Source organism: Microplitis mediator, chromosome 8 (genome assembly GCF_029852145.1).
Source record: "Microplitis mediator isolate UGA2020A chromosome 8, iyMicMedi2.1, whole genome shotgun sequence".
Classification (NCBI taxonomy): domain Eukaryota; kingdom Metazoa; phylum Arthropoda; class Insecta; order Hymenoptera; family Braconidae; genus Microplitis; species Microplitis mediator.
In genome coordinates, this window is record NC_079976.1 from 3,597,475 (window position 1) to 3,619,492 (window position 22,018).

General features: G+C 30.9%; 7 protein-coding genes across 9 annotated transcripts; 4 read left to right on the forward strand and 3 right to left on the reverse strand.

Annotated features, from left to right (window-relative positions):
* Window positions 1-1,363: 1,363 nt before the first annotated feature.
* Window positions 1,364-4,185, forward strand: LOC130673739 (mitochondrial DNA helicase). Its single transcript, XM_057478907.1, has 5 exons — window positions 1,364-1,890; window positions 2,110-2,330; window positions 2,397-3,081; window positions 3,167-3,732; window positions 3,986-4,185. Exons 1-5 carry the CDS (start codon window positions 1,635-1,637, stop codon window positions 4,121-4,123), a joined length of 1,866 nt encoding a protein of 621 aa, XP_057334890.1. The 5' UTR covers window positions 1,364-1,634; the 3' UTR covers window positions 4,124-4,185.
* A 154-nt stretch (window positions 4,186-4,339) lies between these two features.
* LOC130673741 (glycosyltransferase 25 family member) lies at window positions 4,340-8,009 on the forward strand. Its single transcript, XM_057478909.1, has 3 exons — window positions 4,340-4,733; window positions 6,242-6,470; window positions 6,533-8,009. Exons 1-3 carry the CDS (start codon window positions 4,552-4,554, stop codon window positions 7,814-7,816), a joined length of 1,695 nt encoding a protein of 564 aa, XP_057334892.1. The 5' UTR covers window positions 4,340-4,551; the 3' UTR covers window positions 7,817-8,009.
* A 531-nt stretch (window positions 8,010-8,540) lies between these two features.
* On the forward strand, window positions 8,541-9,642 carry LOC130672691 (uncharacterized). The gene is made up of 2 exons (XM_057477373.1): window positions 8,541-8,857; window positions 9,113-9,642. Exons 1-2 carry the CDS (start codon window positions 8,759-8,761, stop codon window positions 9,413-9,415), a joined length of 402 nt encoding a protein of 133 aa, XP_057333356.1. The 5' UTR covers window positions 8,541-8,758; the 3' UTR covers window positions 9,416-9,642.
* Window positions 9,643-9,754: 112 nt separating this feature from the next.
* Window positions 9,755-12,205, reverse strand: LOC130672690 (pyrimidodiazepine synthase-like). The gene is made up of 5 exons (XM_057477372.1): window positions 11,891-12,205; window positions 11,713-11,818; window positions 11,328-11,571; window positions 11,047-11,268; window positions 9,755-9,986 (listed from the first exon to the last, which is right to left on the reverse strand). The coding sequence occupies exons 1-5, from the start codon at window positions 11,913-11,915 to the stop codon at window positions 9,858-9,860; spliced, it is 726 nt and encodes a 241-aa protein (XP_057333355.1). The 5' UTR covers window positions 11,916-12,205; the 3' UTR covers window positions 9,755-9,857.
* A 245-nt stretch (window positions 12,206-12,450) lies between these two features.
* Window positions 12,451-17,594, forward strand: LOC130672682 (protein HBS1). 2 transcript variants are annotated; one of them, XM_057477359.1, is made up of 8 exons: window positions 12,451-12,657; window positions 12,796-12,861; window positions 12,939-13,229; window positions 13,306-13,344; window positions 15,492-16,041; window positions 16,109-16,338; window positions 16,403-16,807; window positions 16,983-17,594. In XM_057477359.1, the coding sequence occupies exons 1-8, from the start codon at window positions 12,615-12,617 to the stop codon at window positions 17,435-17,437; spliced, it is 2,079 nt and encodes a 692-aa protein (XP_057333342.1). In that variant the 5' UTR covers window positions 12,451-12,614; the 3' UTR covers window positions 17,438-17,594. The 2 variants fall into 2 exon arrangements, with proteins under 2 accessions (XP_057333342.1, XP_057333343.1); XM_057477360.1 differs by having other exon boundaries at window positions 15,498-16,041.
* On the reverse strand, window positions 17,452-18,348 carry LOC130672692 (selenoprotein K-like). Its single transcript, XM_057477374.1, has 4 exons — window positions 18,179-18,348; window positions 18,020-18,104; window positions 17,859-17,933; window positions 17,452-17,772 (listed from the first exon to the last, which is right to left on the reverse strand). Exons 1-4 carry the CDS (start codon window positions 18,195-18,197, stop codon window positions 17,679-17,681), a joined length of 273 nt encoding a protein of 90 aa, XP_057333357.1. The 5' UTR covers window positions 18,198-18,348; the 3' UTR covers window positions 17,452-17,678.
* An 81-nt stretch (window positions 18,349-18,429) lies between these two features.
* On the reverse strand, window positions 18,430-21,363 carry LOC130672684 (probable cytochrome P450 4aa1). 2 transcript variants are annotated; one of them, XM_057477363.1, is made up of 6 exons: window positions 21,227-21,363; window positions 20,864-21,041; window positions 20,422-20,802; window positions 19,755-20,042; window positions 19,251-19,430; window positions 18,430-18,737 (listed from the first exon to the last, which is right to left on the reverse strand). In XM_057477363.1, the coding sequence occupies exons 1-6, from the start codon at window positions 21,245-21,247 to the stop codon at window positions 18,559-18,561; spliced, it is 1,227 nt and encodes a 408-aa protein (XP_057333346.1). In that variant the 5' UTR covers window positions 21,248-21,363; the 3' UTR covers window positions 18,430-18,558. The 2 variants fall into 2 exon arrangements, with proteins under 2 accessions (XP_057333346.1, XP_057333345.1); XM_057477362.1 differs by having other exon boundaries at window positions 19,755-20,348.
* Window positions 21,364-22,018: the final 655 nt, after the last annotated feature.

Sequence of the window (22,018 nt, forward strand, 5' to 3'; positions counted from 1 at the left end):
ATGCCCAACCAACGACTAATTCACGAAATAAACTTACCAAATCAAAGTTGAATATTTTAAATACGTTGTTTGTTATCATAATTCTAATTTGTTTAATTCTTAGTCTTCTTATTTGTTATTTTAATGAGTATGTATATGCAGCCAATACGATATTGATTCCCGGCGGCTTAATAGGTTTGAGTATCAGCGTGATTGTTTGGTACGTTGTGAATTGATCATTTAATTGAATATAATATTTGAATATTGATATTATTTTTGAAATTATTAATAATTGATATTCAAATCTTTCACCTATGCGCGCGCTTTTCATTATGATTAATTACAAAATTGAACGATTAAATTTTTTAAAAAGATTATACTTTTTATTAGAAAGCCTGAACATTTTCAAATAATTTAGTTTAATTGAAACTGATTGAGCAGATCAATAAAAGAAAAATCGTAAATCGTCTGATTAAGATAACGAAGAAATCTTTCAACCCCCGCAACTTGAATTATTAATTGATATTGTTAACAGAAAATAAAAAATAATTACAAAGAATGTGTTTTAAAACCACTCGTTTGGAATCGGCTCAAGAAAATGTACCATTATTAGAAATGAACAATGAAAACATTGAAGATTTACACGTAGGTAGAAATCGACGAAATTTAAACAACGAATTCAATCTCAGACGAAGAATGGTTCATTTAAACAACGCATTAAATCCTAGACAAGAACGTCCTACTTCACTGGACGAAATAAATCGCAGAAGACACATTGATTTTAACAACACGATAAATCGCATCAGAGAACGTCAAAATTTGGAGATGCCCGCAACAAAAAATTGTAGAAATATTTTTATAGCCACTTTTTCATTGTTAATCTGCTTACTTATTGGATTTATTATTTGTTATATATATGAGTATCATACTGCATCCATTTATTTATCTGTTGCGGGTATAATTATATCTATAACTATTTATATAATTGATTATTATCATCCATTCATTAATTAAATTTATTATTTTATTATATTAAAAATTTTATGGTCCTCAAGTTAGCGGACGTCTAATAATTTTTTGATTTTTTTTTAACAAATCAATTTCAAAAAATCAAAAAACTGAAAATATACACAAGTAGAAAATTAAAAAATCTATTGGCGCAATTAAAATTTTTTTGAAAAAAATTCAGAAATTATTTGACGCCGGCTAACGTCAGTATCATAAATTATCAATTCATTTTCAAATTTCCCGCGCTTTTCTTATCATACTACTACTAAGCTATATAACATATATGTATGTATATATATATATATGAAAAGAAAGAGAAACTATTGGAGTTTTTTAAAGAGAGACTGAAATAAAAAACATTCATGGTCAAGTTTCGCACGTGGGTTTTGATAAAATTATTTTTCTTGTTTACATTTTTTAAAATTTATTTGTCTTTTTATACTATTTGAATAAAAAATTAATACTTACTCTATTATTTACTCCATAATAAATGATGTTATGAACACAAAATTCAAAATAAAAACTAAATAATAGAACGCGTTTAAGAATTTATAAATTCAAATTTATAACCAAACAATGATCGGTGATTATTATAATTTTGTAATAAATTTAAATTATAAATTAGAGGTACTGTCAAAATATTATTTATGATGATATTTAAAATCCAATTGCAATTATTTGTAATCAATGGAAAGAGATTTAAGTTTAATTGGATTAAAACTAGAAAATTCCATAATGATATTGGTGACGAAATACCGGCAACATCAGTAGGACAAATACGCAAAGTGTTGAGATTAAAAAATATAGCAATCCAAGAAAGTCATGCCTGTATTGCTATCAATTGTCCGATTTGTAAACCACAAAAGTCTAGTGAATTTAAAGTATTTGTAAATAAAGCGACAGGTAAATAATTTAAATTTAAATTAATTATTAAATTTAAATGATACTAGTTAGCCGACGTCTAATAATTTTTGAATTTTAGGAATTCAAATTATAAAAAAAAATAATTTATAAAAATTACACCTGTAGCTTTTTTTTGTAGATTTGTTTAAGAAAAAAATTCAAAAATTCTTAATTGTCTTGTAACTTCAAAATCATTAAATTAATTATTTTTTTTTACAGGATATTTTATGTGCCAAAATTGTCGCTGTACTGGTACCTGGGATAATTTGACACAATTTTTAGACTCAAAAAAATCAGACGATTTGGAAAAACTAAAAAATAATCTTCCTATCGAAAATGATTTCACAGAAGAATGGGAGACAGTTAAAAATAATTGCCAAAGTATTTCAAATATTTCTGAAAAAGAGTACAATAATATCATCAGTAATTATGAATTACCAGTAAGTGAATAAAGTCAGCAATTTAATAAAAATAATAGCTTTAAAATAATTTGAATATGATTACAGCCTGTAACGCAAGGGCAAATGAACCAATTAGACTGTCACTATGACAAAACATCTTCAACACTTTATTTCCCATTAGTAGGACTTGGTAACCGGGTATCAGGTTTTAAAAGTCTCTCTGCAAGTCCGGTGCTCGCAGAAAAAACGACTCCCAGTTCAAATGCCCACGGGTTAATAATTTACAAAGAAAAGAAAATAAAAAATGAAAGTACTGCTGTGATAGTTCCGAGCATTGAAGATTTATTGGCATTAATATCAGAAAAGGCTGGCAATGTTATTTGTTTGCCTTATGGTCTTAAAAATATGCCGTTACAAATCCTACCTCTACTAGAATCCTACAGAAAATTGATTCTTTGGTTCGATAATGACTCAGCGAGCTGGGATTCAGCGAGACATTATTCGAAAAAATTAAATGAAAAACGCTGCTTCTTTGTGAGACCAACTAATCAGCAACCGAGACCTACAGTTGCTGCTAAAAGGGGGCATAATTTGAAGAATATCATTTCTGGAGCACAACCAATATGGCACAAAAGTATCACGACTTTTAATACACTGCGAGAAGACGTGCTGAGTGATTTGCAAAATATAGATAAAGTCCAAGGAGTAAAGTGGACGAGGTATCCAGCATTAAATAGAATATTGAAAGGACATCGTCGTGGAGAATTTACTGTACTTACTGGACCAACTGGTACATATTTTCTTTAAAATATCAGTTAATTAAATTTTAACGTTAGCTCTTTTTCAAGCTTTCAATTAATTATTTTTTACTCCAGGCTGCGGAAAGACAACATTCATGAGCGAATATTCCCTAGACCTAGCGATGCAAGGTGTAAATACTCTGTGGGGTAGTTTTGAAATCCGCAATGCAAGACTTGCGAGGACGATGCTCCAGCAACTGGCCGGAGTTCCATTGGATGAAAATCTACAGAATTTTGATTCCTACGCAGACATATTTGAAAAACTTCCTATTTACTTTATGACCTTTCATGGCCAGCAGGGTATAGACGTTGTTATGGAGGCCGTCGAACATGCTACCTACGTCCATGATATTGCTCATGTTATAATTGACAATGTGCAGTTCATGATGGGCATGTCTGAGCAATCAAAACACCTCGACAGATATTGGAGACAGGATATGATTGTCTCACAGTTTAGATCCTTCGCTACTAAAAGCAACTGTCACGTCACTCTAGTTATTCATCCGAGAAAAGAACGCGTTGAGGAAGAACTCACAACCGCCTCGATTTTCGGTGGTGCCAAAGCTAGTCAAGAAGCTGATAACATTCTTATCATTCAAGATAAAAGATTAACAAGTGTTAGAGGGAAAAAATATTTACAAGTAATTATTAATAAAATTCATTAGACACTCGTCCATAATTAATTGAGCCCATGATTAAATTTTTAAATTCAAAAATTTGTAACACAAAAAATATTCGCGACCCGCAGTAACAAATTTTATGGTGGAATTTATGTAGTTGGATAGTTGGTTATTAAAAATACGTGGTACCATTTATAGACCATCGCCTTAATTTATAATTAAATTTTCAAAATTTAATTACTAATTAATAATAACAATTATTTATTTGTTATAGATTGCAAAAAATCGATACAGTGGTGATTTAGGAATAATGAATTTAGAATTCGACCGTACAAGTTTAAGTTATCAACAAAAGAAAAAACAAAAAACCCAAGAAACTCCAAAGGAACCTGCAGAAAATTCAAATGATTAATTTTAATTATTAATCACCTGACAGTAGTTATTGTAAAAAAAAAAAAAAAAAAAAAAACAAAACAAATTTTGTACATTTTCATACATAAAAACAGTATTTTTTATTAAAAAATATTTACTAGTGAGTTTAAATCCTTAGGAAAAAAGTAAATTATTTTTAGACAGGCTCAGTAACTATAAAACCCACGATGAGCGAGAAAGAAAAACATGTGTGAGAAAAAAGGACAGATGGAGCGAGATAAAATTGTTCCTGCATCTTCCGTAGCACAAACGATAAACAAGTCAGTTCTGAACGGGCTTATCAATTTTATCCCTTCTATCACCAATTAAATAATTTATTTAAATAAAATATATTTTAATGTATACGTTCGGTCAATGGCTCCGTAGAAGACTGTGTATTTTTTCAATTGAAAATAATTCAGCGGCAAGATGAAAATTTATAAATCAAACTTTCTGTTGATGTTTTATTTTTTTGGTTTAATTAGTAATGAGGTCATCAAAAAACCGACTGTTTTAATTGGAATACTTGTGAGGAACAAAGCTCATACATTACCTTTTTTTTTAACTCTTCTTGAGAATCTTGAGTATCCTAAAGATCGAATAAGTCTGTGGTAAGTCTAACCTCTGTCTATCATCACTTAAATTAATGATACTGAAACTAGTAGACAAAAAATTTATTTATTTTAAATAAGGAGATAAAATACTTGTAGAAAAAAACTTTTGAATTGCAAATTAAAAACTTAAAATTTTTCTGCATCCCAAGGAGCACAGAGACAACTTTAAGATGTCGTAGAGATGTTTTTTAAAAGGACAAAACAAATTTTAATTTGTCTCAAAGCCAAGTTTTCTTAAATAAATGAGATGTACAGATGTTAGTCCTAGGAGTCATGGAAAATTTGTGTTCTTTTTCCCGTCTTAGAAAAGTCATTTCAATTAAGAAATCCTTTAGATGACTTATTTGACAGTTATTTGTAATTTACTCTTTGTCGTAACTCGAGTCAAGTTTTTAATCAGAAATTTTTTCGGTGGCACAAATTTCTGATTGTCAACATTTTGATGCCTTATCGATATGTCAAAAAACAGCCTCAAAACTTCTATTTTATAGATGTCACAGAGCCAAGTGTTCTACTTGGGATGTTCTAAAAATTTAATTTAATTTTTATTCATTTATTTATCATTATTTTCTGGCCCTGAAGCCTAAGCTCCATAAGGGTCATTATTTTACAAAAATAAGACAAGAAATTTCAAATAAAAAACAAACATTTTTATAGATCAGTTTGGAGGCTGTTTTTTGACTTATCAATAAGACATCAATATATTGACAAATTTGTGTCATCAAAAAAAATATCTGGTTAAGAGACTTGACACAAGTTATGACAAAAAGTAAATTACAAATAACTGACAGGAACAACAACACAAATTTTCTGTCTCCGGAACCAACATTTGCATGTCTTATTTATACCAAAAAAGGTGACAGAGACAAACAAAAATTTGTCTCATCCTTTTAAAAGACATCTTAAAGTTGTCTGTGTGTTACTTGGGTACTTGGGAGGTTCTGAAAATTTAATTTGATTTTTATTCATTTATTTATCATTATTTTCTGACCCTGAAGTCTAAGCTCCATAAGGGCCACTGTTTTACAAAAATAAGAGAAAAAAAATTTCAAATTAATATAACATCATTTCAAATGAAGAACAAAAATTTTTATAGACTAGTCTTGAGGCTGTTTTTTGACTTATCAATATGTTGACAAAAAGTCAGAAATTTGTGTCATAAAAAAAATATCTGGTTAAAAGACTTGACACAAGTGATGACAAAAAGTGAATTACAAATAAGTCATCTAAAAAATATTTTTAATTGAAATGATTTTCTTAGGACGTAAAAAGAACAAATTTCCTATGACTCCTGGGACCAACATCTTTGTCTTATTTATGTAAAAATACTTAACTGAGTCAAAAAAAGTCTTCTCCTTTCAAATGACATCTTAAAGTTGTCTCTGTTTTACTTAGGTACTTGCAAGTAACTTGCTGATAAAAATAAAAAATACTCTGACATCTGCTACTTTCAGTATCATTCAAATTAATAGTTGTCTAATTATTTTAAAAATAATTTACCACAGGATTCGCAGTGACAATAATATAGACAATTCAATTGAAATATTAAATGTCTGGCTAAATGAACAAATGTCAAATTACCATTTGGTAAATGTTGTGCTGGATGAAAAATCAATGGGAATCGAAGATGAAGACGGTATTGCTGATTGGTCAACAAACCGTTTTACCCATGTTATTAATTTACGTGAAGAACTATTTGATTTTGGACGTAAAATCTGGGCTGATTATATTTTCGTAAGTATTTTAATTTTTAATTATCTATTTATTTTTAAATCACAACATTTATTTTTTTTTAGATGCTAGATGCTGATGTGTTTCTGACAAATCCACGAACTCTAGAGCTTCTAGTAGCCAAGAATAAAACCGTAGCATCTCCAATGTTGAAATCTGATGGTATGTATAGTAATTTTTGGGCGGGAATGACTTCCGAGTATTATTACAAGCGGACAGAACGTTATACTCCGATATTAAATCGGGAAGACCCGGGTTGTCATGAGGTCCCGATGGTTCACAGCGCAGTGCTCACTGATTTACGAAGACAGAACAGCGATTATCTTACATACAAATCAGATAATTTAAAAAATTATGATGGGCCTCAAGATGACATCATAACATTTGCTCGCTCTGCTAATTTGTCTTCGACGTCTATGTACGTTTGTAATGATGAAGTTTACGGATTCGTCATGGTGCCACTGGAGACTCAGGATACACTGGAGCAAGATTACCAGCAACTAACAAATTTGAAGCTGGAGATCCTGTCTCTGCAAGCCGAGTTGCCTCTTTCCCAGGCGATGAAGAAGTTCATCAAGTATCCGAAGAAAGATAAACTGGGTTTGGATCGGATTTACATGATCAATTTGCGCAGAAGACCTGAAAGACGAGCCAGGATGCATCGTTGCTTCGATGAACTGGGCATTGAAGCAGAAACAGTCGACGCAGTTGATGGAAAACAATTAAATGAAAGTGTTCTAATAAACTCTGGAGTTAAAATGATGCCGGAGTACGCGGATCCGTACCACAAAAGACCCATGAAGATGGGAGAGATCGGCTGCTTTCTTAGTCACTACAATATCTGGAATGATGTCATTGATAATAATTACAACAGGATCATGGTGCTGGAGGATGACGTTCGTTTCGAACCTTTTTTTCGCAACAAAGTAAACTTTATCATGAGAGAATTAGACAGATTGAATATCAACTGGGACCTTGTTTACCTGGGAAGGAAACGAATGCAAGAGCAAGGCGAAGAGTACGTTGACGGCTCCGATTATTTAGTTTACGCCGGATATTCCTACTGGACTCTCGGCTACATTCTGTCAGGGTCCGGGGCCAGAAAATTACTGGACGCAAAACCGCTGGATTCCCTCGTTCCCGTAGATGAATTCCTGCCGATTCTTTTTGACAAGCACCCGAGAGTTAATTGGAAAGGACATTTTCCAAAACGTGATCTCGTTGCTCTGTCCGCTGCTCCGCTTATCATTTACCCGACTCATTACACCGGGGAAAATGGATACATCAGCGACACTGAAAATTCGGTAATTATTGCAGCGAATCAAGCCATCAAAAGAACTGAATTATGAATAAATATATAAAATCCATATATTTATTAATTTATTTAAAATAAACTGACTCATTTTGAGTAAAAATGTCAGGATTATTTAAATAAATAAATATTTTAATGAGTGTGAATGTAGCAGACGTCAAATGAATTTAAAGTTATAAATAAACTGAGTAAATAATTTAAAAAATAAAAGTTAAAAAAATGCACTGATAGTTTTTTTAATTTTCTACATGTGCATTTTTTAAAATTTTATTTTTTAAATTATTTACTCAGTTTATTTATAATTTTAAATTCATCTGACGTCTGCTACATTTACACTCATATATTTTATAAATTTTACTGCCTTAAAATTCCAAGTTGACTAAAAAAATTATTTTTAAGATATATTTTATATTAATTATTTACCATATACGTCATATTTATGATATTATAATCATTTTTTAAATCAAATATTTTACCAAAGTTAAAATTAATAAATAAATAAAGTTTATGTAATTTTTTTGTTATTGATTTTAAAATAACAAAGTGCCATGTACAGAAATCAAATAAAAATAAATTATTGATAGCAAATGATTATTGATTTTCATTTTTTTTTTTTTCTCTTATATTTATAAATTCTACAGGTATTTATTTGTTTAAACAAAAGGAATAATATTGTTTGAGATGTTGACAGAAAAAAACAATAGTGAGGTGGAAACGTACACAATAAACTTCTCAACCACCTGTTGGTTGAAAGTACTATAAAAAAAATATTAAATGTTTGTCCAGTCACCATAGTTGGGGCGGGATCGTCACTTTCAGCCATCATCTGTTTGCTCTACTTCTGCTTCTGCTTCCACTTCTAGTTCTAGTTCTAGTTCTAGTTCTTGTTCTATTAAAATTTAAACTTAAAAAATATAAATTAATATAAATAAATAAACAAAATAAAATATTTGACACTTCTGTGGTTTAAAAATTTAAAATGGTACAAAAAAATATTCTAAACAAAAGTATGCTCAACGAAATGCCAAAGGAGGAAACAACAAAAGTAAAACATTCAAAGAATTCAATAATGTCTGAGGTTAGAAAATATTATTTTATAAATAATAAATATATAAGTTAATCATTATTGATTTTATTTAATGATACTAGAATTATCTGACGTCTAATAATTATTTTCAAAATTATAAATTCAAAAAAAAATTAATTTAAAAAATAGCACTTGGTTTTTTAAATTTTTGACAGGTGCATATTTTTATTTTTTTAAATTGATGTCGAAAAAAAATTCAAAAATTTTTTATTGTCTACTGACTATTTATTTAAAATTATTTTATAGATGGGACGTCTAGAAGATTCTTTGAGAGAAACAACCCAACGTCTGGAGTTGGTTGAAAAAAAACTCCTGTCAAAGTTGTTGACAAGAGAGAGCCGAGAGATATTTGAACGTGAAGTCGAACTACTTCGTGAAGTTTTGGACAAAAATAGAAATTTATTGCAACAATTACGGCGTGAAAACACTCGTACATTTATGGTCGCTGCTCCATTAGTGTTTGCGTGCTTTTTAATTTACGGACTGTACTGTCTTATTTTTAATCCGGCAGCATTCCTGACCTCGAAAGTTGGTGATGTTAATCCATAATTTAAATTCCCTAGATTATTTATTTTTTTATATTTTAGTATTTCATTTTATTTATATATATAAATTTTATTATTTTATTAAAGTCTTCCGTGTACGTACCCGATTACCTGAAATCAAGGTCTAAATTTTTGAGATTGTTGTAATATTGCTCAATAATAGTTGTTAATAATTGTTAATTAATAATTAATGTACTTATTAATTATATTATTATATTAATAGTATTATTACAGGCAGTAAAATATATATATATATATATATATATACATTTCATTTTATTGTGATTCCAATAAATTATTGTATTTTTATTTTATATTTTATGATAATAAAATTTATTTATCGTCAGTTTATTTGTATTTTATTGTTGATAAAAAAATATTTGTATTAATGAGGATTAACAAATTATATATAAAAAGTTTATAAAATTATTGTTATTGTTAATGAATTATTTAACCAGCAAATCGTAATGTGGAGTACCAGCAAGATCACTTTTCATATATTTTGCGTGGACTTCTGGTTCTAGACAACTGACTTTCACACCTGGATCTTCTTTCATTGCTGCTTTCCATTCCATCTAAATAAATAAATTAATTTGTTAATAATTGAATTCATTGATTAATTAATTATGATCCTGAAGTTAACAGACAATTAACTTTCGAATTTTTTTGTAACAATTTAATTAAAAAAAAATTATAAAATAAAAATATGCACATGTAGAAAATTTTAAAAACTGCAGGTGCAATTTTTTAAAGTATCGTTTTTTAATAATTTGTCGTTTTTAAAAAAATCTAAAAATTATTAGACCTCGGCCATTTACGAGTGTGAATGTAGCAGACATCAGACAAATTTAAAATTATAAATCAATAGAGTAATTAATTAAAAAAATACTATTTATGAAAAATGCACTTATTAATTTTAAAATTTTTTAAATGCACATTTTTTTAAATGTTATTTTTTTAATTATATAATCTATTTATTAATAATTTTACATTTGCCTGATGTCTGCTGTCTGATGTCTGCACATGAGTGTGAATGAAATAGATATCAGACAAATTTAAAATTCCCTGATAGCCGCACCTTTGCTCAGAAAGTTCTGCAGTGAAACGTTTTCGGCTAACTTAACAACAAGATTCTGGTAAGCCTCGGCTGGATAATACTTGCGTGCAAGTTGATGCAAATCTACTGCCGTCATCTGAATGTATTTTGACAGAACTTGCCGTCAATTCGAAGTGAAACTTTCAATCAACTTAACGTCATTGTCTGACAGTAACTTTTGTAGTCAAATTGAATTCAAGTTGACAATTTACTGTCAACTTAAAGGTAACTGCTTGCTCTCCAACACTCCTTCAAATTACCTTCAGAATACGGCAGTAGCTTGTAGTTAACTTACGGTTAGGGTGGCTGTCAGGGTTATAAATAAGCAGAGTAAATAATTAAAAAAACATTTATAAAAAATGCACTTATTAATTTGAAAATTTTTTAAATGCGGATTTTTAAAAAATTTAATTTTAGTAATTATTTACTCTATTTATTAATAATTTTAAATTTATCTGATGTCTGCTGCATTCACACTCATGCTAATTTCAGTGTCATAATTAATTAGGTATTGATAATAAATAAAATAAAATACTGACAATACGAGGAACACGTTCACGTGGAATGACATATTGTTCGCCTCTCATGATACGAATAATATCAGCCCTTTCAAACCATGGCCAAATCATAAAGTCGACCATCCCAGGTTTACTTCCACCAAAGAACGGACTTGCCCGACGAACCAATTCCCTGTCAAAAAATTCCAATACTTTCAATGCTTCTTCAAACATGTCACGGTCTACTGTCGGCGACAGATAAAACTGAAAATATTCATTGTATTAATAAACAATAAAATTTTTAAATCAAACTGATCACTTACTTTGTACATCAACGAAATCAATCCATTGAAACGTTCAATTAGAATTTTATCCTTGGCCTTAGCTCTTGGGTCACTGGGATAGAGGTTTTGGTCTGGATGAGCTTCATTTAAATAATCAGCTATGATAAGACTTTCGTATAAAACTTCGCCGTCTTCAAATTCAATGCACGGCACTTTCCCAAGAGGACTTTTTTCTGTCAGCCATTCAGGTTTAGCTGTCAAATTTATGTATACGACATCATACCTACGGAATTAATTATTTGTAATTGTAATTATTCATGACTTCATGAGTCGCGACATTAATTTATAAATTATACTGAAGTCAGCCGATATCTAATAATTTTGAATTTTTTTAAAAACGATTGAATTTAAAATAAAATCTTACGGAATTTTTTTGGTGTCAAGAATCAGATGTACTCGTTGGGCATAAGGACAAAATCTCATGCTATAAAGACGTAATTTTCCTGGAACCACCGGCGGAGCCACAGAACCTACAAAGTCCATCGCAAATATAATTTTTATATAAATAAATATATTTTAAATAAAATAAATGAATTACTTACCAGTACTCAAATGTTTTCCGCTCATTTTTACAGAGAAATTACTCTGACTCTTACTGTTTTTTTTTTTTTTTATCAGTGACTTTAGTGTTTGACAACACGAGTGTGCTCAGAATATGTGAATACAAAAGAACGCATGACGTCAACGTTAAAAAAAGCAGCTTGACTTTTTTTTTTATAAGATCGAAAAATACAATTTGTCTCTTTCTAATCAGGAAATTTTTATGCTGTCATCTTTTTCTAGAAGGTAATTTTTAATTCACGTAGAATTTGATCAAGCTTTGAATACACTGCAATAAACTCACCCCAGGTGGCACCAGGGAGCCATTACTGCGCCTGAGCAACTGACAGATGGCCGTCTCTGATCTGAAACATCAGCTGATTATCATTAGAATTCCATCGTCGGATTCCATTATCTTGGAACTTCCCCTTAATCTTGACTTCCACTTCGAGTCCTGCTGTCTCCCACCCGGTGCTGACATTCATTTGTGTCTGTGTATATTTACATATTTATCACTCATGTGTGTAAGAGCGCATGCGCAGTAGTCTACTTTTCAAAGAAAAAAGGGAATTCAGTTTCCGATCCTCCGATTAATTGTCCGAGTTAATGGAATTCGACTCTCGACGTTTCGACTACGAGTGATTTTAAAATAAAAAATCGTCCGAATGTTTTTAGTTGTAAAACTATCGATAATAAATAAAAAAATAACAACAAATAATCGTAATCATGTCGCGGCATCGAGATATTCGATCAATGAAATATTCTGATGGTAATTAAACACAAAATAATTATTTATTTCAAATAAATTTAATAATTTTTAGGTTACACAGAAAATTCTGGAATTTAAATTCTGTATATTTTATTTATATATTTAACATATGACCTAATTGTTGATCTTATTTTTAAGAATACGACGGCTATGATGATGTGTATGGACACTCTGTGGAAGATGACTACTGCGTCTCTCCTGGAGGTAATTTATTTGATGATTGTGTTGCTCCATTTTGTTCAATCAGATTGCTTATTATTATTGTTATTTTATTTTTACAGCTGAGCAATTTTTGTACGACCGCAACAAACAGCAAAACATCGCCTCTTTTATCAATGAACCAGATATTAAAGAAGACGATGAAGAAATTGATGATGCTTCAGCTTTGGCAAAAAAGTCCGAGTTATCAGAAATCGATACTGCCAAACTTATGTCGTGTATTGAGGTTGTGAGAAACGTTATCGGTGATACTATTCCTGACTCAGTACTTACTGATAAGATCATTCTGAATAATTTTAATGCTGAGGCGGCACTTGATGATATTCTTAAATCTACACCCCCGAAGCAGACTGGTAATTTTTTGTTACATGATCTTGTTAGTTGTAATAATAATTAAAGGTGTTAATTGATTTTTTTTCATTTAAACAGACGGAGTCAAGGCTAAAGATCGCGGAGAGACACAATCAGGTAGATATACTGCTTTCATGATACCAGCATCGAAACTTAAAGTTTCAGTGTCTCTACAGTCAGTCGAAAGAAGCTTTCAGTCCAATTCCGCGAATGAATTTTAGCAGACGTTCAAACTGTAAATGTCTTCAGTCAGCGGGCAGAAACAAACTTTTGTCACCATAACTGCGCCGAAAGTTTAAATTCCTGCCCTGTTTAGAGAAAAGAAAGTCGTTCTTTTCTTTTATGAGAAAATAAATTATAAAAATTAGCACATGCGCCATTTTTCCCGCCAACAGTAGCAAAAATTTAAACTCTCAGGTGGAGATCTGGTGAAAAATCACCTCAGAGGAAGGCAGGACGTCCCAATCCGCGTTTTGCCTTTGGCTAGGGTAGGCAATTACACACTTGGGTTGGAATGTCCTACTTTCCTCCCTAGGTGTGTAATATACTAGTTTCGTCCCTTGGGAAGAATAATGTTTCTGCCCGCTGACTGAAGACATTCGCAATTTAAACTCTGATACTTGTCATTTGTTCAATTTTCATTTCAGACCATTAGTTTTATTTACGTAAACGACAGTTCTGACTTTGTGATTAAGTTTTATAAAAATTACTGTGAATCATAAATAGTATTTATAGTTTCTGCTTAATTATAAATTGCAAATGAGAATTTACGCTTACGCTAATCAACTTGTTTCTAACTGACTGCTGACACTGAAACTTTAAGTTCCAATGCAGGTAATAAAAAATCTAGGGTGTAACTCAGGATGAAAAACGATTTCGATCTGCAGGTGATGTCAGCCGACTTCACCCTGGTCTGAAATCGTTTTGTTTCATCCCTCGTCACGCAATATATTATTAAAAATAAAAATGATAAATAACTCTTATCTAATCTGGATAATTTAATTTTTTGTTTCATGTGCTGTCTTGTTGATCGGTAAGGTAAGGTTCCTTAACAATGACACCCAATAATCTTAAACCCAAGTTAAATTTGTTGATTAAAAAACCCACGAGTACAATTTTCGGTTCGAAAAAAACTGAGACGAAATCACCACAAGGTTTTTCTTCTCTTTCTGAGTTAATAGCCAGTCATAAATCAAAGTCTACTTCGGAAAAACCTAAGTTTAGTTCGCTATCGGGTTCGAGTGCTAAAGATGATAAAGCCGGTGATAAAAAATCATTTAGTTCCCTAGCAGAGATGACGGCGCATCATTTAAAGTCAACTAGTCCATTTAAAAAAGCGGGTAAAAATTCTTTCGTTATTCCAAAATTATCCAACAAGGTGATGGCAAGTTCTCCAATTAATTTGCCAGTCAAATTAATTAAGTCTGCTGACGAGTCGGACACTTCGCGTAGCTCAGATGTCGACAAGGTTTCCCTGGATGTTAAGAATCTCCAGCTAGATAATAATTGCGAAGACAAAGACAAAGATGAAGATGAAGAATCTAATTGGGAAATTGATTTGACAAAAGCGCTAAGACAGCCTGGATCACCAGCGATTATTTCTAGCAAAACAAAATTATCTAATGGACAAGATGTTGACATAAAATCACAAGATAATTTTAATTTAAAAGAACTCTATAATAATATAAACGAACCGGTTTGTTCATCGATTGTTGTCGACAGTATCGAAGTACTTGAATGTAATTTAACTTTAATTCATTTGAAATACGCAGAGTTACATCACTTTAACAAAACGGCATCACCTTTTGGTAAAATGTTATGTAGAGAATGGAAAAGTAAAAAACCATATGTTAAAAAATCTAAGTCCGAGTTTTGTGATAAAATTAAACCATTTGATTTTTCATCACCGTCGCCTGATAGTTTAATTCTTGCCAATTTAAGACGATAATTCTTATCACAATTATAAATAAACAAAAATAACTATTTTTTTAAACGTAATTCATAACTTTACAATTTTGTTTTAAATTAAATTAATTACGTAATCAGGTTTTATTTTTTTGCATAATTAATTATTTTAATTAGCATAATATTTTATACTAGTACTATGAATATTTAAATTTATTGAGGGAATTTATAATGGAATCGTCTAATTATTTGTAAATAAAATATTTAATATTTAAAATGACCCGCCAATTGTGTAAATAATTAATGATAATAATAATAATAATAATAATAATTAATTAACATGTGATGTAATTAATGAGCAATAGGTATCAAGATAAAACCTACAGTACAAGTAACACCTTCAGCAGTAAAAGTAACACCAGCAAAAACACGCACAGTCATAAAAGGATTCGATTTGAAGAGTAATACAGACAGTGATTATTTATCAGCGCGACAAGAGAACCCAAGATCATTGAGTCCAAATGTGTCGGCAAACAATTCACCGGGTCTGAAAAGAAAAGATGAAGGATTAAACAAGAATCTAAATGTCTCAAAAGCGTATTCTCCGCGTTGCCAGTCGCCTTTGTCAGGTCGAGTTACTCCTGAACCAGAGGGTAAACTGAAAGCTGGTGAAGATAAACGTGATGTTGCTGCTATTTATAAAGACAAACGTGGAGATGCTAAGGAGCAGTTGCACCTCGTGGTTGTGGGTCATGTTGATGCGGGCAAAAGTACTCTGTTGGGAAGATTGCTCTGTGATTTAGGGCAGGTTTCCTCAAAACTTATTCATAAGTATCAGCAGGAGAGCAAGAAAATTGGTAAGCAATCTTTTGCTTACGCTTGGGTTCTTGATGAAACTGGAGAAGAAAGGTAATTAGTGATTAATCATTAATTAGTCTTTTTATAAATTTATTTATTAATTTTATTAATTCATTAGGGAAAGAGGAATCACAATGGACGTTGGGTACACCAAGTTTGAAACAGAAACAAAGTCAGTAACGCTTCTAGATGCTCCAGGACACAAAGATTTTATTCCGAACATGATAACAGGTGCCACCCAAGCTGATGTTGCTTTGCTGGTAGTCGACGCCACTAGAGGAGAATTCGAAACTGGTTTTGACAGCGGGGGACAGACTAGAGAACACGCTCTTCTTCTTCGTTCACTAGGTACTTGTTTCTAATCATCACAATTATCAACCTACAGCCGTGTTATTAATTAAAAATACAACAGGTGTTTCGCAGATTGCGGTAGTGGTAAACAAACTGGACACCGTCGACTGGTCTAAGGAGAGATTCGACGAGATAACTGAAAAAATGAGCGTCTTTCTTAAGCAAGCGGGTTTCAGAGACACCGCGACTTTCGTTCCTTGCAGCGGACTGTCTGGAGAAAATCTTGTCTCTCCGCCGAAAGCTGATGGACTGTCGAGTTGGTACAGTGGTCCCACTTTGCTGAAAGTTATCGACAGCTTCAAGTGTCCCGAGCGGCCCATCACCAAACCCTTCCGCTTCTCCGTCAATGATGTTTTCAAAGGCACTGGCTCGGGATTCTGTATCTCGGGTCATGTCGAAGCTGGAATGGTTGCTGTTGGTGACAAAGTATTGCTTCTACCTCGTAGTGAAAATGGAGTCGTAAAAGGTTTGTTGAATTAATTGATTAATTTTAACTTTCATTAAAGGCATCAGTCAGTGCTCCCTCTTTTTAAAAATATTCCGTCATCTCAATTGAGTCATTGAATATTTTAAAAAAGTGGAGGCACTGTCTGAGATCGGCCTCAAAACCTAGACTACAACTAAACAATTAATTGTCTTAGGAATAACTGCTGATGAAATGCCACTGACGAATAGTTTCGCTGGTGACCATGTCTCTCTAATACTGTCAGGAATAGATCAGCAGAACATAGGAGTCGGTGATATTATTTGTAGCCCTTACAAACCCATACCTGTGACGACTTGCTTTGAAGCTCACGTTGTAATTTTTTCCATCGCTATACCCATCACCAAAGGACTTCCTGTGGTACTCCATTCCCAGTCATTAGTTGAACCCGCGACAATTACCAAACTTATTGAGCAGCTGCACAAAAACACTGGGCAAGTTATTAAAAAGAAACCCCGTTGTTTGCCTAAAAACTCCAGTGCTACCATCGAGATTTCAACTCAGCGACCGATTTGCTTGGAACTCTATCGCGATTTCAAACAACTTGGCAGAGTTATGCTCCGTGTTTCTGGTACGACAATTGCTGCTGGTCTTGTTACAAAAATAAAATAAATCATAATCATAGATCGTGTACTGGATATCATAAATTATTATATTATTGAATGATCAATAGCTCGTGTAAATACAAATACCATATGTTTAAACCAATAAATTTGTAACATGAATTTTGATATTTTAATTTTTAATAATAAAGTTATATATAATTGTAGTAATTGTTAATTATTTTTATTTACATCCACTGGCTCCTGCTCCTCATCGCCTGGAATGTAAATTAATGGGTATTTTTTTTATTTTATCCTTGACAGCTCGTACACCCGCCGGGAACATTTGAAGTTGGTTTCAAATTCAATCCGTGGATTTTTTTCGACGTTGGCGGACGTGGTGGTCTAGATAACACCCACGTTAATTATTTTATTTTAATGATAATTAATCAAGTCTTTGAATAAATTTTTTCTATCATAAAAATACTCACCCAGAACCTGGACGGTAACTTCGGGTGTATCCGTTTCCATACCTGGTCGCTGATGGATTAACCAGGGTTTGGAAGCTGGAAAAAAATAGATCAAGGTAAAAATAATTAAAGCGCAGTAATGACTTTTACTGATGATAAATAAATAAATAATAATAACTTACAACATAGCGATGCCATAAATAATTCCTCCAAAGAATCCAAAAATACTACTGATACCCCAGGGTTTGCTTTGGAGAACTTGACCATCTATAAAAAATAAATAAAAATAAAAACATTACAAAGTACCAGCTGACTGTCAAAAAAAATGACTTGATATTTACCTCCTGACACGTAAGTCATCTTTTTATTTATATGACGTATTACTTTTATATGAATATATATAATATATATGGAAATATGAAAACTGTAATTCAGATCTGCGTGACACGTAATTGCTTGCTATTTGTTGTATGCAAGTTAATTTTGACTTTACTATTTTTTTTACTGAGTAAGGAAGTACTCGAAGGTTCTTGATAATTTTAGTACTCGTAGTCGCCACCAGGGAATCTAGACCAATCAGAATTCTGGAGATTTCTCCATGAAATGACGCAAGAAAAATTCAAATGTCAAAAAAATTTATTATTAATTATGAACTATAAATATAAGTACAAAAATTATGATGTAAAGTTACAATGAGTTTGAACAAGTAATTGGTTTGGTTTTAATTGTACACTTGGTAAGACATTCGTGGTTTTATTTTAATCCAAATACCGCCTTTAGCACGCGCAGTAACTCGGAATTTAGTTACTAATTCTTCTTTACCTGGAACTGGTTCCAGTTGACAATGTCTCAGTACTTTGCTGATGATTGATTTCATTTCAAGTAGAGCAAATTTGTATCCTGAAATTTTATTATTTAATATTTTATTCTTAAATAAGTACATGACAGTAAAATTTGTATACAGATTAGATATACCCGATGAAAAAAGATTTTATACAATTATATATGGACTATATAATTATATATAGACTATATATAATTATATACAGACTATATATAAATTGGATAGAAAAAATGGCCCGATCCAATTGTATACAATTCTATAAAAATTGTATACAATTCTATATAATTATATACAATTCTATATATTGCAATTATATAGAATTGAATATAATTATATAGAATTGTATACAATTTTTATACAGTTGTATACAATTGGATCGGGCCATTTTTTGTATATAACTTTATACAATGTATAAAATCTTTTTTCATCGGGTAATTTTATTTTCTCAAAATTTAATTTATTTATTTAAAAATACGAAACTTATTTTGGCTGTTTGCTGCTGTACAAAAAATTTTTGTTTTTCAAATACAGGTCATTTAAATAACATTAAAATTTTTTAAAAATCTTACCAATGCAGTTTCTAGATCCAGCGCTGAATGCTAAGTATGCATACGGATGTCTTTTAGCAGAATTATCAGAGTTAAAATTCTCTGGGTTAAATTCATGAGGATTTGGATAGTGATGTGATAATCTATGAGTTGTTTGTGGGAATATGAGCACTGAACATCCTTTTGGAATAACATGTTTACCTAAAAACATCAACAAGTATGAGTAAAAATTTTTAATTAGTCCACTGTAAAAAACTTGCGGATTAAATCCAGAGCGAATGTCTGTTCCAAAGGGGAGTTTATTTTAATATTAAAACTCCAAATAGGAGTGAACACGGATTGCACTAAAATCCAGACCACTCCTGTAAAAAGACAAACTCCTTATTTACTCCGTACGCGGAGTAATTTTTTCAAAAAACTCCAAATGACGGAATGAACTTGGATTTAAATAAAATCCGTAATCACTCCAGATTTTTTACAGTGTACTTGCGTTAAAAAATGATAATAATTTTTAAAAATGAATACCAATTTTAACATCTTCACCAAGAACACGACCTAACATTGGAACACTTGGATAAAGTCTCATAGTTTCTTTAATAACCATCTCCAAGTATCTCATATCTTTCAGGTCCTTCAAATTTGGATCTCTTGAATCACAGCCAAATATTTCATCCAGTTCTCCGACACATTTACTCTGCCACTTTTGATGCTTCGCTAGCATAAATAATGTCATTGCAAGTGTTGAGCCCACCGAGTCTTGACCCGCGAGCATAAATGTACAGCATTCGTTGACAATATCCTGCTCTGTAAATTCTAAATTTTTCGTACTTGTCTTTATCATGAATTCAAGAAGAGAATTTCCATTGCAGTCATTATCATTATCATTATTATTATTATTTAATTCATCATTATTATTTATTTTACTTTTACAGGCATCAAATAAAACTTGATAATGTCTGTCCTCTTTTTTTCCAACGTCTGTTTTTTTGTAAAAGCAATCGAATATCAGCCATGGATGAGATAAGCGATAAAATAATGATATCTGTCCCTGTCTGAATGGTGAATCTTTACTATTTAATAATTTATTACCAGGTTGTCGCTCGTTACCAATTACCGTTTCTGTCAATAAATAAACGCAGGTCAATTATTATTAATAATGATAATAATAATAAAAAGTTGTGTAATTATTTACCATTCAAAACTTCGTATACGCAGTCATTAATCACATTAGTAATGTCAGTTGGACATTCACCCGCACTTGAAAAGCTCTCGACCAACTTACGAGCCGAGTGATTGAAAGAACCGACAAATTTATCCAGGACATTTAAGTGAAAGGCCGGTTGCATAATTTTTCTATGGCTCTTCCAGGTCTCTACGTCACTTGTCAATAAACCCTTGCCCAGAAAATTCTGCAGGAATCCGTATAAAAATACTTTTGAAGAATTGCGCGGATTGCCCAGGACTTTTTTTATGTCTTCTGGTTCCAGGACTACGACGAACGGGAACACTGTCAGCCAGATACGGAATATTGGTCCGTATAATTGATAGATAATGTGAGACATTTTGAACAGTACTAAAATTTAATTGTTTGATTAGTGACTTAATTAAAAATGAAGTAATTAATTAGGACTTACAATTTTTATCGAATACATAATTAATGTTTCCGAGGAATGGAATAACTGATGGACCGTCAAGTGTTAGAATAAAATACAATATTTTGAAATTGTCTTTGAATAAATATAAGGAATAAATAATGAAAATGATTAATATGCATTGAAAATAAATCCATACATCGACTGGTGCATGATCCCACTGAAATTAATGATAAAATATATGTATTTATTTTTCGTTTTAGTGATTGCGAAATTTGAATCATTTAAAATTCAACTTGCAATTATAATGTATGTTAAGTGGGTTTTAAATTTATAAATAATTTATTTAAAATTTATATATATATTATATAATTTGATTTGAATAAATTTTAATTGTTATCTTACCACTGCTTTAATTACTGTCATGGCACTTTTCTATTGTTAAGTAATTAAATGCGCGAAATTCAAAAGTTTGAAAAATGTGTGGAAGAAAAAATATGAAATATTGAATGTAAGTTTTATTTGAGGATCGCGAATCGACTGCGCATTGACGCGCGAATTTCTATGTCTTTATATAGCGACTAGATAATTTTAATTTTTACCACCACGACTAATCTCAATACATTAGTATTCTTTATTTATTATTATTATTATTATTATATTTTAAAATGCCTGTCATTTAAAATAATTTACTTAGAGTATATTTTATTGAAAATAATAAATCAGTTATTTGAATTAATTTTTTTTCTTGCTATAAATCAGCGATTATTCTAGAATCTAGAGACAAAAGTATTAATGGATAAAAAAATATAATAAGTGAATATATGAAGATGAAAATATATGTTTATGATAAAATAATTAGGCAGTTTGTAAGCAGTGCACGCGCAAATTCACGTGCTTAAGCAATTACTCGCTTATATTATTTTAAAACTCATATATTTTGTTTGTTATATATAGTATTTGTGGTATTAATAAAAAATATACATTAATTTAAATTAAAAAATTTATTATATCAAATATTTTTTAAAAATTCAAAAGTTATTGTCGCTGGGCAATTTTTTTTTTATTTTATTTTAAAATAAAATATTTTTGAAAATATCGACTCATATTAGTCAGATTTAATCAGAGCTAATTATATATAAGCATATATAGGATTAGATAAAATCATTTTTTCCCGGGAAACCATTTTTCAAATTT